Source organism: Notolepis coatsorum, assembly GCF_963971535.1.
Source record: "Notolepis coatsorum genome assembly, chromosome: 12".
Lineage (NCBI taxonomy): Eukaryota > Metazoa > Chordata > Actinopteri > Aulopiformes > Paralepididae > Notolepis > Notolepis coatsorum.
The window spans coordinates 9418163-9434424 of record NC_140176.1 but is presented as its reverse complement, the minus strand read 5'-3'; the positions used below and the strand labels follow the sequence as shown (position 1 = coordinate 9434424).

Sequence of the window (16262 nt, the reverse complement as noted above, 5' to 3'; positions counted from 1 at the left end):
GGTAAAGGCCTGGTGGTTTGGATCAGGCTATTATCAATAAGGCCAGATGACAAGGCTGTTGAAGACATATAGAGAAACACTGGGTGTGAATGTACGGTCAGCCACAGGCGTATACCGGCTTCCTAATGGTGTAGAGTCTTAGCAGTGATGTAGCAGTAGTGATATATATAGCAGTAACATATTTATTTACCATGATACTTTTTCACAAGGGGCTACAGTATGCCCCTGGTGAGAGAGACACTATGCTATAAGTTTGAGACATGCTCACTCGCCCCTGGTGAGAGAGACTATTCTATATGTTTGAGCCATAGTTACGCAATCAAAAAGGAACCACTGAAAATGTTTTTTTTTTTTTTTTTTTTTTTTAACTGATGCAACCAGTGAACTTCTCAGGTTCACAGCATGTTATTTGCCTAATTTTCAGCTCAGATCAGAGTTTGCCCCTGGTGAGAGAGACACTATGCTATAAGTTTGAGACATGCTCACTCGCCCCTGGTGAGAGAGACTATTCTATACAGTATGTTTGAGCCATAGTTACGCAATCAAAAAGGAACCACTGAAAATGTTTAGTTTTTTTTTCTTCTTTTTTTTACTATGATGCAACCAGTGAACTTCCCAGCTTCACAGCATGTTATTTGCCTAATTTTCAGCTCAGATCAGAGTTTCTCAACTGGAAATCTTAAAGTGTTTCACCAAGGCTTGCTTCACCGCGCTCTATGCACCCCTTAGCCACCGTGGAGCCCTTGGCACACAGCAGCCTGGCCATTGACAAGTGTCTTAACGCTTCTTCACGACAGCGTAAAGGTCTTCGGGGACGTCTGCTGGCTGTGTCTCTTGAGGGTCGTTGGTCGGCTGGTTGACTTTGACCTCCGCGTACTCAGACTCCTGCCGCTCCGCCCCGACCGGACTGTCGGAGGCGACCCGCTTTGGTTGGACCTTAGAGAAGTCAATCTCTCCATAGTGGATGTCCTCCTCTGCTTGATTGGCTGGCTCCTCATCCAACCGGTGCTGTGGAACACACGAGCAGGAAGTGAGGTGTGAGGGCAGTGAAGTAGCAGTGACATATTTACCATGATACTTTTTCACAAGGGGCTACTGTACTAATCAAGACCACGCCCCTCGTGTGTGAGAGACTATTCTATACGTTTGAGACATGTTCGCACGCCCTCCATAGTTACCCTATAAAAAAAGAACCACTGAAAACGTTTCGTTTTTTTCTTTTACTATGATGCAACCAGTGAACTTCTCAGGTTCACAGGATGTTATTTGATCAGAGTTTCTCAACTGCTGGGTCGGAAATCTTAAGTGTTTCACCAGAAGTTCCACAAGAAGTGACGGATGGTAGTTTGATGGTGATTTTAGTTTGACCATGGTAAATAATTTACAACAGTACTGCCATGTTACATGGTGTATACACGACTGTACTAAAATAATACCAGGTACATGTAATGTAATCGGAACCATGACAGTGATGGTAATATCATGGTTTGGTTTGTTTTGGTCACTACCATCATGATAGTGATCAAGAAATGATAGAAATACCATGATCAGTTTTTGGAAATACCATGATACCTTTTCATAAGGGTAACACGGTGAAGGACATATCCATCTGGTTGATATGATATGGTAAGATATTATATAGGGCCTAACTATCTGAGAAGAGTTTGTTGTTGGATGTGATTTGGAACAGAAACGCATGACTGAGTTAAACCAATATATTATGATTATGACATTATGTTCGCATAGCCTACATATATTATGACATTATGTTCGCATAGCCTACATATATTATGACATTATGTTCCCATACATATATTACTGTATGACATTATGTTCGCATACCTATATTATCCCAAGGGGATTAATAAAGGAATATCTTATCTTATCTTATCTTATCACATTATGTTCCACACATATATTATCACATTATGTTCCACACATATATTATCACATTATGTTCCACACGTATATTATCACATTATGTTCCACACATATATTATCACATTATGTTCCCATACAAATACAGTATTATAATATTATTAATTGTATATTATCATGTACATATGTACATTATTATTCTAATTATTATTATATTGTTGTTCATTAGAATATAGTATGGTGTGGTATGTTATGGTGTGGTATGGCATGTTATGTTGTGGTATGTTATGATACAGTATAGTAGTATAGTATGGTGACGTATGTTATGGTATAGTATGGTGTGGAATGGTATGTAATGGTATGGTGTTGTATGTTATGGTATTAGCATGGTGTCGAATGGTATGGTATGTTATGGTATAGTATGGTGTGGTATGTTATGGTATAGTATGTTATGGTATAGTAATGATATAGTATGGTGTGGTATGTTATGGTATAGTAATGATATGTTATGGTATAGTAATGATATAGTATGATATGGTGTGGTATGGTGTGGTATGTTATGGTATAGTGTGGTATGATATAGTATGGTGTGGAATGGTATGGTGTGGTATGTTATGGTGTGGTATGATATAGTATGGTGTGTTATGGTATAGTGTGGTATGATATAGTATGGTATGGTGTGGTATGTTATTATAGTATGGTAAACACAGTACACTAGTATATTTCCAACCTGTGTCTGTTGCTGAGCTGAATGTCTTGTCCTTAACCACCTGAAAGACAGGAAAGTATACTGTGGTTTAAAACATTTATATAGTATACTGTGGTTTAAAACATTTATATAGTATACTGTGGTTTAAAACATTTATATAGTATACTGTGGTTTAAAACATTTATATAGTATACTGTGGTTTAAAACATTTATATAGTATTAGGGGTGGGGGAAAAAATGTATACGTAGTAGTATCGCGATACTTTGCGTGGCGATACTGTATCGATACAGGGACGCCAAGTATCGATATTTAATTATTAATAAAAAAATATATATATATATTTTTTTTTTGTATAAGGAAGTTGCATTGTTCATTTCAATACCTGTAATAGTACAGTAGTCCACACACACACACACACACACATGTGCATTCAGTTAAGTTGGAATATGACTGTAATACAAACCGTAAGACAAACAGTTCAGTTTGTCAGGTACATGCAACAGTCTAGATACAGTGTTTACATCTGTCTGCTTGAGAAAATACCATGTTCTGCAATAAAAATGATTGAAGTGAGATGAACAGACTGAACTTTATTTTATTAGATAAAACATGTTGACAAAGTTTTACTTTGCAGTTGAAAAAAGGTAATAAATAAAAATCTATTAAAAAAAATTTCCCCCGCAATACTCAGCATATCGCGATATATTTAGTATCGCGATACTATCGTGACGCAAGTATCGCGATAGTATCGTATCGTGAGGTCCCTGACGATTCCCACCCCTATATAGTATACTGTGGTTTAAAACATTTATATAGTATACTGTGGTTTAAAACATTTATATAGTATACTGTGGTTTAAAACATTTATATAGTATACTGTAGTTTAAAACATTTATATAGTATACTGTAGTTTAAAAATGTATATAGTATACTGTAGTTTAAAACATTTCTATAGTAGGCTATACTGTAGTTTAAAACATTTCTATAGTATACTGTAGTTTAAAACATTTATATAGTATACTGTAGTTTAAAACGAGGTGCATGATTGTTGGGTTCCACCCATTGAGCTGCAACCCCGTTTAGACCATGTGCAAATGTGTATAGTATACTATGTTTGAGGGGAGAGAACAGATGGTGGAGGTAAACGGTACTCTATCCCCCCCTCACAGTGAGCTGTGGTGTTCCACAAGGAAGCATACTAGGACCGCTACTGTTCCTAATTTATGCAAATGACATGTCGTCAGCTTGTGACTGCAACTTGTTCTTATTCGCGGACGACTCAGCCATGCTGGTCTCTGACAAGAACAAGTTACAGGTTGAAAAAACCCTCAGCTCAGAACTCGGCAGAATCTGCACCTGGCTCGCTGATAACAAACTATCATTACACATGGGCAAAACAGAGTCCATTCTCTTCGGTTCAAATAACAAACTCAGCAAGACCGACGGCTTCTCAGTTACAGTGGGTGACAATGTTGTCACAAGGAAAGACAAAATTACATACCTAGGTTCCATCCTAGAGGCAAATCTTTCCTGTGACAAAATGGCATCCAAGGTAATAAAAAAAGTCAACCAACGAACTAGATTCTTGTACCAGATCTCCTCTCTGGTAAACAAGAATACCCTGAAGACTCTGGCAGGAGCACTCATTCAAGGGTACTACGACTATGCTTGCACCTCATGGTACCAAAGCACCTCAAAGGCGCTAAAAACAAGATTACAAACATCACAAAACAAACTGTCAGACTACTACTTGACCTTACTCCTAGAACCCACCTCACCCCTGCCCACTTTGACTACCTAGGATCTGATGGCTTAGAGTAGACGAGTACAGCAACTTGCAATGGGCCTGGTCTACAAGATACACTATACGACTAAGGTACCCATGTACATGTCAAAATACTTCTCAAAGGTCAGTGAATACCACGACCACAACACCAGAGGGAGCTCAACAAATCATGTTAAACCCAGATTCGGCTCAAACAAGGGACTAAACACGTTTCGCAATTATGCCACATCAATGTGGAACGCCCTACCCAAAGCTGTAATGGAATGTGAATCCCTACCCACATTCAAAACCGCTCTTAACGAGCACCTACGGGAGGCTGCAATTCGTAACTGGCCACTGTAAATGTCCAAACCCCCCCACCCCCTCCTAATAGACAGTCTCCTCCCCACCGTATGTATATATCTCTCCCCACCGTATGTATATTTCTCTCCCACCCACCCACCCCCTCCTAATGTACAGTCTCCTCCCCACCATATGTATATATTCTCTCCCCACCGTATGTATATTTCTCTCCCACCCACCCACCCCCTCCTAATGTACAGTCTCATCCCCATCATATGTATATACTCTCTGTCAGGATCTATGGGTAACAGTACTGTATATTTGCATATCGTATATATGTCACAAATGTAACAGTACCTGTATGTCATGTATGTCCCTATGCCATAAATGTCACTATGAAATAAACATCTTTCTCTGGTCTGCATCCCCTTAACAATTGTGTGTATTGAGCCATACTGTATTGTACCCATTCTGCAATCTGTTAAATAAAGTTTTCCTTCATTCATTCATTCATTCATGCCCTGACGAAGAAATCACAGTCAAACTACCAAAAAAGAAAAGCCAATAAATAAATGAAGGCTTTTGTAATGTTTGCGACCAGAAGAGCTGCTGTTCTTTCCTTCACCTTGGTGTCTGCAGCTCCCTGCTGAATACCTCTCTCTGACTCATTCATCAGGTACCAGTTTGTTCGGATATAAAGTGAGTGAATGAGTGCGTGATTGATTAATTGATTGATTGATTGATTGACTCTATTAATTAATCGATGTAAAGCATCTACCAACCCTTTCAGGTCTTCTAATGAGTGAGTGAGTGAGTGAGTGAGTGAGTGAGTGAGTGATTGATTGATTATATTCATTATCACTCAGCTCTCAGATTTATAACTGGTGACAGATATGATACTCACCATTGTGTCCTGTATGATAGGGTGGGTTGGCCTTCTCTTGCAGAAAGGCGCAACAAACACTGGTATTTATTTATTTTTAAAGCCCTTATTGGTAAACAACCTGTTTATATCTCCTCACTGTTAAATTGGAATATTGGAACCTATTCAACTCGATCGAATGACTGGATGGTTCTTAGGGTTCCTCAAGTGTGTTCTGAGCTAGGGAAGTCAGCCTTTTCCTTTGATGCCTCTAACTCATGGAATGTCCTTCAACTCACGCTAAAATTGGAGGTTCTCCCTTCCCTTGGAATGTTTAAATGTATGATTTCAGACCATTGTGTGACTACCTGTAACTGTTTTAGTTGATATTTAAAAAATATTTTTAAACGTTTTTAATTTGTTTTACTCTGGTGTTTACATTTCTGTGAATATTGTTTTTATTATGTACTGTACAATCGTCGTTTCTGTAAATGAGGGAAACCTCAGATGCTTACGATTTTAAATAAAGGTTGAAATGAAATTAATGGATATAAAGCATCTACCAATCCTTTCAAGTCTTCTAGTGAGTGAGTGATTGATTCATTGATTATAGTATTAAAATAATAAAGACAAGAGTGAGACGTAATAGACATAAACAGGGGCGGTATACAAATGTAATTGCACTATTCCCTTGGTGTTGTGTGTGTGTGTGTGTGTGTGTGCACACACACACACAACACCAAGGGAATAGTGCAATTTTCTGTTTGTCTATTATATCTCACTCTTGTCTTTATTATTTGAATACTGTGTTGTAGGACTGTGTTGTTATTATCTAGGACTGTGTGACTGTTAGAACCTAGGGCTGCATTTAAAATTGCGTTGTACCATTCTTGTGACAATGACAATAAAGATCATTCATTCATAACTCTGTTCATTAATCTTGGTTATGTACAGTACTTACCAAACAGAGACAACCAGGCAGACCAGAAAGATGAGCCCAATGCTCCCTCCAACAATAGCTTCAATAGGCAGAGTGGAAGTCCCCGGTTCTGGGCCTATGAACACAGAACAGAAACATAGTTCCTCTTTCACACTGCATGGTGTCACGTTATAGATACCGCATGGCCGCCCCAGAAGTCTCACTTTGCCGCATTGTTGTTATTATATTGTTGGAATCGTCCAAAAGAGGAAACATTTGACACAAACACTAACATTGGCCCTGAAAGACTGAATAGGTGTCCCCCTGTTTAGGGCCCCTAAGCTTGAGAACCAGGACTGTATCTACAGTCACCATAACTGGCCTTCCTCCACTACTACATACAAACAGTAAGAAGAAGGTACAACAGAAACACTATAAGAGCAGCTGTTACTTCTGAGAGTCAGCAGGACCGAAGAATTCTGGTTGCCGATGTCGTTCGAGGCCACGCAGCAATAATCTCCTGCATCGCCGTCGCTCACGTTGAAGCCGAAGAAACCTCCACCAGATATAATCTGTGGTCCGTCTTTACTGATCCTGAACCAGCTGAAGTGGCTGACAGGAGGGTTGGCTCTACTGGAGCAGGTCAGGTTCACCCAGCTGCCAACTGACACTGGACCAGCGGGACTGATGGAGGCCGAGGTGTCCTTGGGGGAGTCTGTGGGAGATTTAAGAGATCAGAAATACTGTAGGAACCTTATTGTCCCTGGAAAACTGTGTTGTTGTCAACAGCACTACATACCAGTGGTTGGAAGAGAATACAAAGGCAAATAAGAACATAAAAAGAAAGATAATTATGATAAAAAAAATAGATATATTTAACTAGAAGTAGAGTGCAGAATGCTCTGCCAACAATCTCCTCACTTTGTTGTTACTTTCACAGACAACAACTTGCTGGGCATTAACTGTGGTATTGCCAGTCTCAATAGACTCTATATCAGGGGTCAGCAACCTTTTTGACATGGAGTGCCTGTTTGAAATATAGTTGTAACTAGTGTGCCTCAACAATATTCCATGCATCGTAATTTTTTTCTTCTCATAATCAGGTCTTTTTAATGATATTTTTTACATTATTACATCATTATTGTTATTGTTATTATTAACAATATTATTATGATGGTTGTATCAACCCTAAATCTGAGTTGGGGGGGGGGGGGGGGAATGCAATGCAGACAAACAGCTGCATACAGTGCGACCATTTCACTCACATTTGCCCATTCATTTTTGGACACATCACACACCATCGGTGTGTGTACTGTACGTGTGCTGTCATAGCTCCACCTACAGGCCTAATGGAGAACACCAGGAGAACACCAGGATGTGAATGGAGGGTGAATGTGAGGTATATCGTGTAAATAAGTTTTGATTGATCGCAAGACTACACTGTAAAAAAAAATATATTAGTTACCAGAACTTAAAAATATTGAGTTCAGTTACTGTGCATTAAGGTTTTCAGTTTTCAATCCATAATAAGTTAACAGAAAAATAAGTACACAACCACATTATTTCAACCTAATAAAACTATGTTTATTGTCATTGTTTTAAGAACACAAGTTGACTTGGTAATACTCACATTTTGAGTAAAAAAATGGCTTTTAACATGTGCAATGTTCAATGAAATGGAAAAATAAATAATACAATTTGTTGATTAATCCCACTGGTCACAATGGTGACCGTAATAATGTTTTTGTTATAAGGCTCTGCAAATGTTACTGAATGATGTAGCAATGTATTTCCAGCTAAATTGAAATAATAAACAAATAAAGGGTCTCAATTAAATATGTGGAAGTAAAAAGAACCTGTGGGAGGATTTCAACAAGATAAATGCGACAACAGTGCAAAATAGTTCACTATAATATTTCAAAGCAAAAAAAAAAAATTTATAAAAAAAAAAAATTAAATAATTTTTTTGTTTTTTTTTTTTAGTGCTGCCCCCTGTGCCTATGCAAATGCCCCCGCGTGCCTATGCAGGCACGCGTGCCTAGGGTTGCCTACCCCTGCTCTATATGCTATAAATCCACCAGGTGGCGCTAGATGAAACATCACAAGGTCACCAAAATCAACAGGTTTCTCCCTCAAGGAGTCATGAATATTCACAGCAAAGTCAGGAGAAGAAGAAAAAAGTATTTTTAAAATGGAAAGTCCGTTAATAAACTCATTTGGACATTTTGGGTTGATGGTGACGCTAAAGCAAAGGTCTCTGATTATATATTCTCCACGGTGGAGGTAAAATAAAGAGATAAAAGAGGTAGGAACACAAGTGTAAGTTATGTACAGTATGTGAAATAACATGTACACATGCTCAGAAACCTTTTTTACTTTAAAGTAATAATCTTGAACATTTTCATATAAATAAATCTCTATTTTGCCACTCTCTATTGCCAACTGATACAACACAATAGGGATTCTACCTAAACCCAGTTTTTACATTTGCTGTTCCTGGCTGTTCTAAACACTGGTGTCTGGTAGGACATTCATCCGGTGACAGGAAGTGATGCGTTTTACATCACCAGCAGCAGTTTGTTTGGAATGGATACAAGACTAACTCAGTAGTTAGCAATGCATTTTCAAGATGGAAAGCAACAGTCAATACAGTGCAAAAATGTAACAGCAATGACTGCTTATCACCAATAGATGTCACCAAAATAAAAATAAAATTTGGATCTTACAGATTGCCACTTTAATTAGACCCTGTTTAATCCCCCCCCCCCCCCCCCCCCCCCCCCCCAGCTTTCAAACCAACCCAACCCCATCACACGTTCCCAATAGCTGCTCAATAGGTGAACTGCCAGAGAAGTGTCAGAGGAGAGAATTAGTTCCGTACTAGTAGTTTTGCTTTTGCATCACAGCAGTACCCACCACTAATCTGTCCTCTGTTGGAAAAACTCCCTCACACTATTTTAAGAGTAACAAACACAGACTTACATGAAACATTGAGAGTCACCGTCCGTTCAGCCGTCTTGGTGTTGGTTCCGTTGTTCTCCACAGGGTAGACAGCAGAACAGGTGATGTTGACCCCATCCATGCTGTCTGAGGCAGTGAAGGTCACCTTGGATCTAGCTGTAATGGTTCGGTCACCATTTTCCACTAGTTGGTTCTTAGCTTCCACTGGAAGATTCCATTTCAGGTCAGGGGGTTGTTGTGGGCAGGGAGCGACGGCAGAGCAGGTTACATTGACAGGGTTCCCCTCCTTCAGTTTACCAGTGATGCTAATGTGGGGGGCTGGTGGTTCATCTATGGCAAGATGGGGAAATATAACATGTTTGCACACCTTGCTTTCCTTCAAGTTTTCTGAACAGGAGACACAACTAGAAGGAGGAAAAACTCATCCACCCAGTTGGTTGAATAGATCAGTGGTTCTCAGCTGACATACTGGTGTGTCCAGATGTGCCTTGAGATTGGATTAAAATGTAAAGAAGGTCACTACAAACATTAAAGCTGCAGTATGGGAGATTGGCACCTTGTGGCCATGAGAGGTTACTGCACTTTGTTTAAACATGGAGGATAAGAGAAAATAGCAACAAAATAAGACATTTCTTAATTTGTGTCGTTCACATTTTATGGTCCAGAGACTGTATCTTTTTATGGGTTCTGCGGCACTGGACACATATACGATCAGGAGAGCTCGTATGATACATTTCACACAGTGTTGGGAGGGTTTTCTCTTGTTCAGCCTCACCCAGTAATTTATTTAGTTTTTCATGAGAAAATGTACATAGTGCAGATTTAAAGTTTTGTTATTCAAATTGAATGAAATCAGACCACAATATACTTTCCCCAATTAAAGTTAATATATTTTACTCCTTGACCCGTAGCTGCTCATATTTTGCCATCTCCTCTTGTGAATATCATGGATTGTCATGTATTCTTGAAGTTGTATGGAGAGCTGCATTATCTTTGTCTTGTTATTTTCTCGTAAGGCACTTTGAGTTACCTTATATATGAAATATGCTGCAGCTATAGAAATAAAAAGTGTAAGTGTTCTTATTTATGCATAGGAACAAAACACGTCACTGAAGGAGTCAAAATACCAGTGTGTCTGTATTTCCTCTTTCAGGAGACAAAAAACATGTGATAGTTCTGGTGTTAAACTGAAGAACAGTAATTATAGCATCAGCATACAACACACTGACACAATCAACAAGCAGCATCGATTAAATAGCTTCACATATAGCGTATCATATATTGTGGGGTCATGGCTGAAATTCTAACAAAATTGGCTATATTGCTCATATTTTAATCATGTCAACAGAAACATTATAGGCTAGATAATAAATAGAAAAATTAAGAAAAGAATACTCTCTTACCATTAACGGTTAGGTGAAGAGGTTCCTCTGTGGCTATTCCCTTCAACGGTCCATTCTCAAGTCTGAAGTGGTAAATGTTTGTGTAATCTGAAGTCAAATTGTAAAATAGTGTGGTGCAGTTCTTCTGAGTCAGGTCTCCAATAATCTTCATTGGATAGGTAGTAACTGTCCCACTGCTGTTGAAGATCACCTCGCCTTCATGTACACCATTATAAAACGGGCCATTTTTAATCCACACTCCATAGATGACTCTTGTGCTGTTAAATCTATCTGGTTCAGTAGGAGTAAAGATACATGGGATTTGCACACAAGAGCCACTCAGTGACTCCATACGCTCTGGTGCTGTGATGGTCAACGCCGGTCGCATAGCAACAGGTGTCAGTGTACCTGTAACATCAATCCAAATATTAACTTCAGTAAAAAGATAAATCTATTCTAGTACAACAGAAATGTTTTTGTTTATTCTATCATAGTTTCTACACAGTTCAGTTTAGTAGTACTCTAAAAGTGTGCTGCTAATGGTACCCAAACATACTTGGTACTGGCCCACTTTCAAAAGGATGCTGGCAGTTACATCCCTCTCTTTCACTAACAGGACTGCAACAGCTCAGTATTCTCATTGAAAAGCAAAAGATGAACAGTGTACCAAGTAGGTAGTATGTAGGTTTAGTACAGGTACCCATAGCAGGGACTAGGTACATTACAGCTACAATAATGTACCCATAGCAGAGACTATGTCTATTACAGGTACAATAATGTATCCATAGCAGGGACTATATCTATTACAGAATTTACAGGTACAATAATGTACCCATAGCAGGGACTAGGTCCCGGAACCCCCCATTATAGGCACGCAGTTCAATCATTAAAATAACTCTACAAAGTCTGTTTGAAGGGAACTTTAAGGGGAAGCTTAAAAGGTTACATTCATCGAACTGATGACTCACCTGCCAGAAAGAAGGCAACGAGTAACATGTTCTGTATCAGGGTACACAGTCCTGCACACAAACACAACAACACACTTACTATATAATAATAGCACATAACACAATATTGACATGCTGCTGATTAACTACACTTGCTGAACTACACACTTTCTCAACTTTAAAATCACAACTAATCCAATTACACCTATTATTTCAAGTCAAATTAAAACATTGATACTACCTCACCTATGAGATTAGAACTGTCAGAACTGAACATTCTGATGACCATTGAAAGTGTTGAATCACCCAATAATAACAACAACATACTGTAACATACCTGTTAAACACATTGTAAGCCTAGGTGTCAGAATTCAGAAGCTTAACAAAGAAAACTGGGATAGATTCATTAAAATATTTGATAATGAAATAGTTCAAACTTGGTCTTACCTTTCGAGCGAGTATCCCCAGTTAAACGAGAGGCATAGTGAAAAGCGGTTTAGCAATTCTTTGTAATATCCCGTGGCCCAACTTCCCTAAACACGGGGCAACAAACATATACCGTTACTGCTGGAATAATATATTTGAATAGCAAGCAGTTAAGCAACAGTGAGTATAGGCTGGAAATAGCATCAGTAGGTTTACTACATTATTACAGCCACACTCCCTCAATAAGCAACATGAGAGTCAGGATGTCGTTTTCTTGCTCCAAGTAGAGACTCCAAGACTCTTGTAGAGCATGTCGATACAGTAAAGGAGTGAAACTGAAACAATCATAACATACATCAAGTTACTCATACGAATAGTAAATGTATAGACATATGATTTCTAAATAATATATTAAAACCCAGAATTACACAAACTGCTCAAAATATACTAAATGTAAATGATATGCTACTGAGCATATGATGTACTGAACATGCCATATAGTATGAGCACCTATCGGCCATTAGCATTAGCATGTATTATCATTAATCTAATACAAACATTAAAACATCCCATTGACAACAAATATATTTCAATACTGACAGATAATAATAATAATAATAATAATAATAATAATAATAATAATAATAATAATAATAATAATAATAATAATAATAATAATAATAATAATAATACACTTTATTTGTATAGCACCTTTCATACAAGAATTGCAGCTCAAAATGCTTCACAGCAGTAAAAAAGGACAGGCATAAAATGAGCATCAAAATAGACAAAGTCTAGGTAATAACAGATCAGAATGGGTACAGTACAATACGGCTCAACACTGTTTAAACAGACCTGACAGTCTTTCCTGTTTGATACCTACACAGTTTGACAGCCTTTCTTCCTATTTGATAGCCACTTTGACCCTTCGAACCTCCCTCTCAGGGCAAACCTCCCTCTGTCAGGGTGCAGTTCCCTCTCTCAGGGCGCAGTTCCCTCTCTCAGGGTGCAGTTCCCTCTCTCAGGGTGCAGTTCCCTCTCTCAGGGCGCAGTTCCCTCTCTCAGGGCGCAGTTCCCTCTCTCAGGGTGCAGTTTCCTCTCTCAGGGCGCAGTTCCAGGCCTGGGTCTCCCACACCGTTTAAAACCTGACAGTCTTTCTTTCTGCCTGATACCTAAGAGTAAAATAGAATATACAGATTCAAATAGAATAAAATAGAATAGACAGAGTAAAATAATGCAGTTCTGAATTACTGTTTAAACAGTCTAAAACAGTCCTTCCTCCTGTTTGATACCCACACAGTAGTACATGGTGGTGTAGTGGTTAACACTGTCGCCTCACAGCAAGAAGGTCCAGGGTTCGATTCCCGCTTGGGGACCAGGTTTCCGCGTTGCCAGGTACCCAGGTGGGGTATCTCCCGGGACCTTTCTGTGTGGAGTTTGCATGTTCTCCCCGTGCTCGCAAGGGTTTCCCCACCGATAAGAGAAACCCAATGGAAAAACATGCACAACCAACAGATCGCTGACGCTGTCGCGTCCTTGACGAAGACGGGCAGGAACACTTGGATTGGTCCCCGGGGGCGCGGTACCTCGCCGACGCCCTATCTGCTCCCGGCTGCCCTTGGGGGGGAAGGACGATGGGATGGGTCAAGTGCAGAGACTCGGCGACGGTGACACAGAAATTTGCGTGTGTGTGTTCCTGTGTGTGTGTGTGCCGCCCATGTGTGTGTCATTTGCATGCCAAATAAAGACTCCTGCATTATTATTATTCGATCATGAAAACAACATAATCGGGATAAAACAACGCAATAAACAATTATTGAGAAACAAATATTGTGCTGCATGCCATGTTGCTAATTTTGGCTTGTGTTGTAAATGCAGCACACCCTTCCTTCACAGTGGTTCGCTCTGCTTTTCTATCAGTTAATTCCCCCAAAAAAATTTGAATACATAAATGTGGCTGGGGGAACTGATTCACTCAGCATGAATGGACTATAGGTCAATAAAAACAATACAAAAAATAATTTTAATTTCGATTAATATCGATTCTAACATATTCAAATCGATGCAGTTGAATCGTCACATTAGAATCGATGCATTTCGATTAATCGATGCATCGTTACACCCCTAGAATTTACCATATTCTTTTTTACTGTACTGTAGGTGAACACGAAGAGCTGTGTTTTTACTGTAGGTGAACATGAAGGGTAGTTTTCTACTGTAGGTGAACATGACGTTTTTTTATTTATTTAAAAAAAAATTACTGTAAGTGAACATGAAGACTCAACATTTTGTCTGAATTTTAGGTTATTTATTCATCTCACTGTAATAAAAACCTTGGACATTCAAATCTCTATAATAATCTCACTCTCTTATTGGTCCCACATTTCATGTATCACTTGCATGTAAACGTTACCTGAAATCATGCATTGTAATCGGAAACAATATAAAAAGTGGCGAAGAAAAATTATGCATTATGCCTGTACTGTACCTCAATGGAATTCTGCAAAATAATTTTCTTTTTGGACTAATTTCTTTAAAACAAAGGTGATTAGTAGACTCAGAGAGTCAAACGAGCATTCAAAGAACTGGTGCTCATATTCATTTAAAACCGTTTTGTGAGTTGGATTAATAAAACTATGCCAAAGATCTTTGGAGTACAGCTTGTAAACAGTTGGGAGCATTGACACTGTATTGTAAAATGTCAGCAAGTCACTAGGCTCTATATCTCTTAGACTACCTACTAAACATTGTGCATGGGGAAGACACAAAAACCAATCAAAATATTCATCTCAATTTAGCAATGCAATATCAAAATCTGTATTCAAGTATGGTGTGTTCTGAAATTTGTAAATCTCCCGTTACTAAACATTCTGTCTCAAAGTGCCTAACTACAGAAAGCAGTAGGTAGTACAAGCCTTCAGACTAACTGTGCTCTGTTACCTACAGTAACTGGGATGTCTGCTCTAGTGTAATGCCAGTGTGTCAGGCGCAAGGCACAGAAGGTAAGGTATCACATGACGTTGTTATCACTGTAGCTTAAAACTAGGGGCTTATGTCCAACGGGCACCTCTTATTTATATCCGCTGGTAGAGAAGACTAGCTTAGCACAATGAATGGAAGCGGACATGGCCGGTTAGCCTTCGGGAGAGGTGTTAGTTGGAGTTATAGGAGGCTAACCGGCCATGTCCGCTTCCATTCATTGTGCTAAGCTAGGCTAACGTGCAGCCAGATAGCTTTCTACTGAACGCACAGAGAGGAAACTGGTATCTATCTTCTTGTCTCTCTCTCTGGAGAAGACGGTAAGCTAATTTCCCAAGATGTTGGCGTGTTCCTTTAATGTCAAGATATACTGTATGCAGTCCAGTTTCCACTGTGTGTGTCTGTCCTTGTCTAGCTCCTGCCCACCTCATCCTGTCCCGCCCTCTAGCTCCTGCCCACCTCATCCTGTCCCGCCCCCTCTAGCGCCCTCTAGCTCCATTCTCACAGTATTGCAGCATTGCTGTGATGTAGCGGACCTAAATCACAGCGATGAAAGTCATTGTTTTTCGTTAGCTCCTCCTCCCACCCAAATCCCCCCTTTCCTTCCTGGTTTCTATCCTAGAGCCACTGAGCTCACGGGATTCTGCTATTTTGGTGCTATTCGAGTTCAGATATACGTGAACGATGAAGGTCTTCATTCTAAAGAGTCGGTCTAAGTGGGTAAAAACAGTCACCGGACAGTTGACACTCCAGAGCCATACGGATGGATAGTTTGGTTACAGTTATGAGTGTGTGCGCCTGTGTTACTCCCACAGCCCTGCTCCATTACACAACTTGCGATTCTATGTCAGATGGTTTTTAGAATATTGACCATTGAGGGCATTTGAAGCCGACATTTAGTTCTAAAGAGAGGGTAGAAACATGGCACCCATAGGACAATGTGACCCAACTTCAATAGCTCTGGAGATTAGTCATCTGCCCGTTAAAATGTGTTCATATCAATCAATGAAACTAAAGATGGCGGCAAAGTGAAAAAAGCAAATAGCAGAGTCCTGTGTCATCAGTGCTCCTTCTCTAGTCCTCCAAGCCTCCTCCTCCTTCTCCTCCTCCTCCTCCTCCTCCTCCTCCTC

The 16262-nt window shown here is 39.5% G+C and overlaps 1 protein-coding gene across 3 annotated transcripts; it reads right to left on the bottom strand.

Moving 5' to 3' along the window:
- Positions 1 to 342: 342 nt before the first annotated feature.
- On the bottom strand, positions 343 to 12895 carry LOC311238260 (sialic acid-binding Ig-like lectin 6). 3 transcript variants are annotated; one of them, XM_084326284.1, is made up of 9 exons: positions 12865 to 12895; positions 12175 to 12260; positions 11749 to 11799; positions 10802 to 11188; positions 9420 to 9728; positions 6889 to 7152; positions 6480 to 6573; positions 2609 to 2648; positions 343 to 1008 (listed from the first exon to the last, which is right to left on the bottom strand). In XM_084326284.1, the coding sequence occupies exons 3-9, from the start codon at positions 11774 to 11776 to the stop codon at positions 778 to 780; spliced, it is 1353 nt and encodes a 450-aa protein (XP_084182410.1). In that variant the 5' UTR covers positions 11777 to 11799; positions 12175 to 12260; positions 12865 to 12895; the 3' UTR covers positions 343 to 777. The 3 variants fall into 3 exon arrangements, with proteins under 3 accessions (XP_084182410.1, XP_084182412.1, XP_084182411.1); XM_084326286.1 differs by lacking the exon at positions 2609 to 2648; XM_084326285.1 differs by lacking the exon at positions 12865 to 12895 and having other exon boundaries at positions 12175 to 12292.
- Positions 12896 to 16262: the final 3367 nt, after the last annotated feature.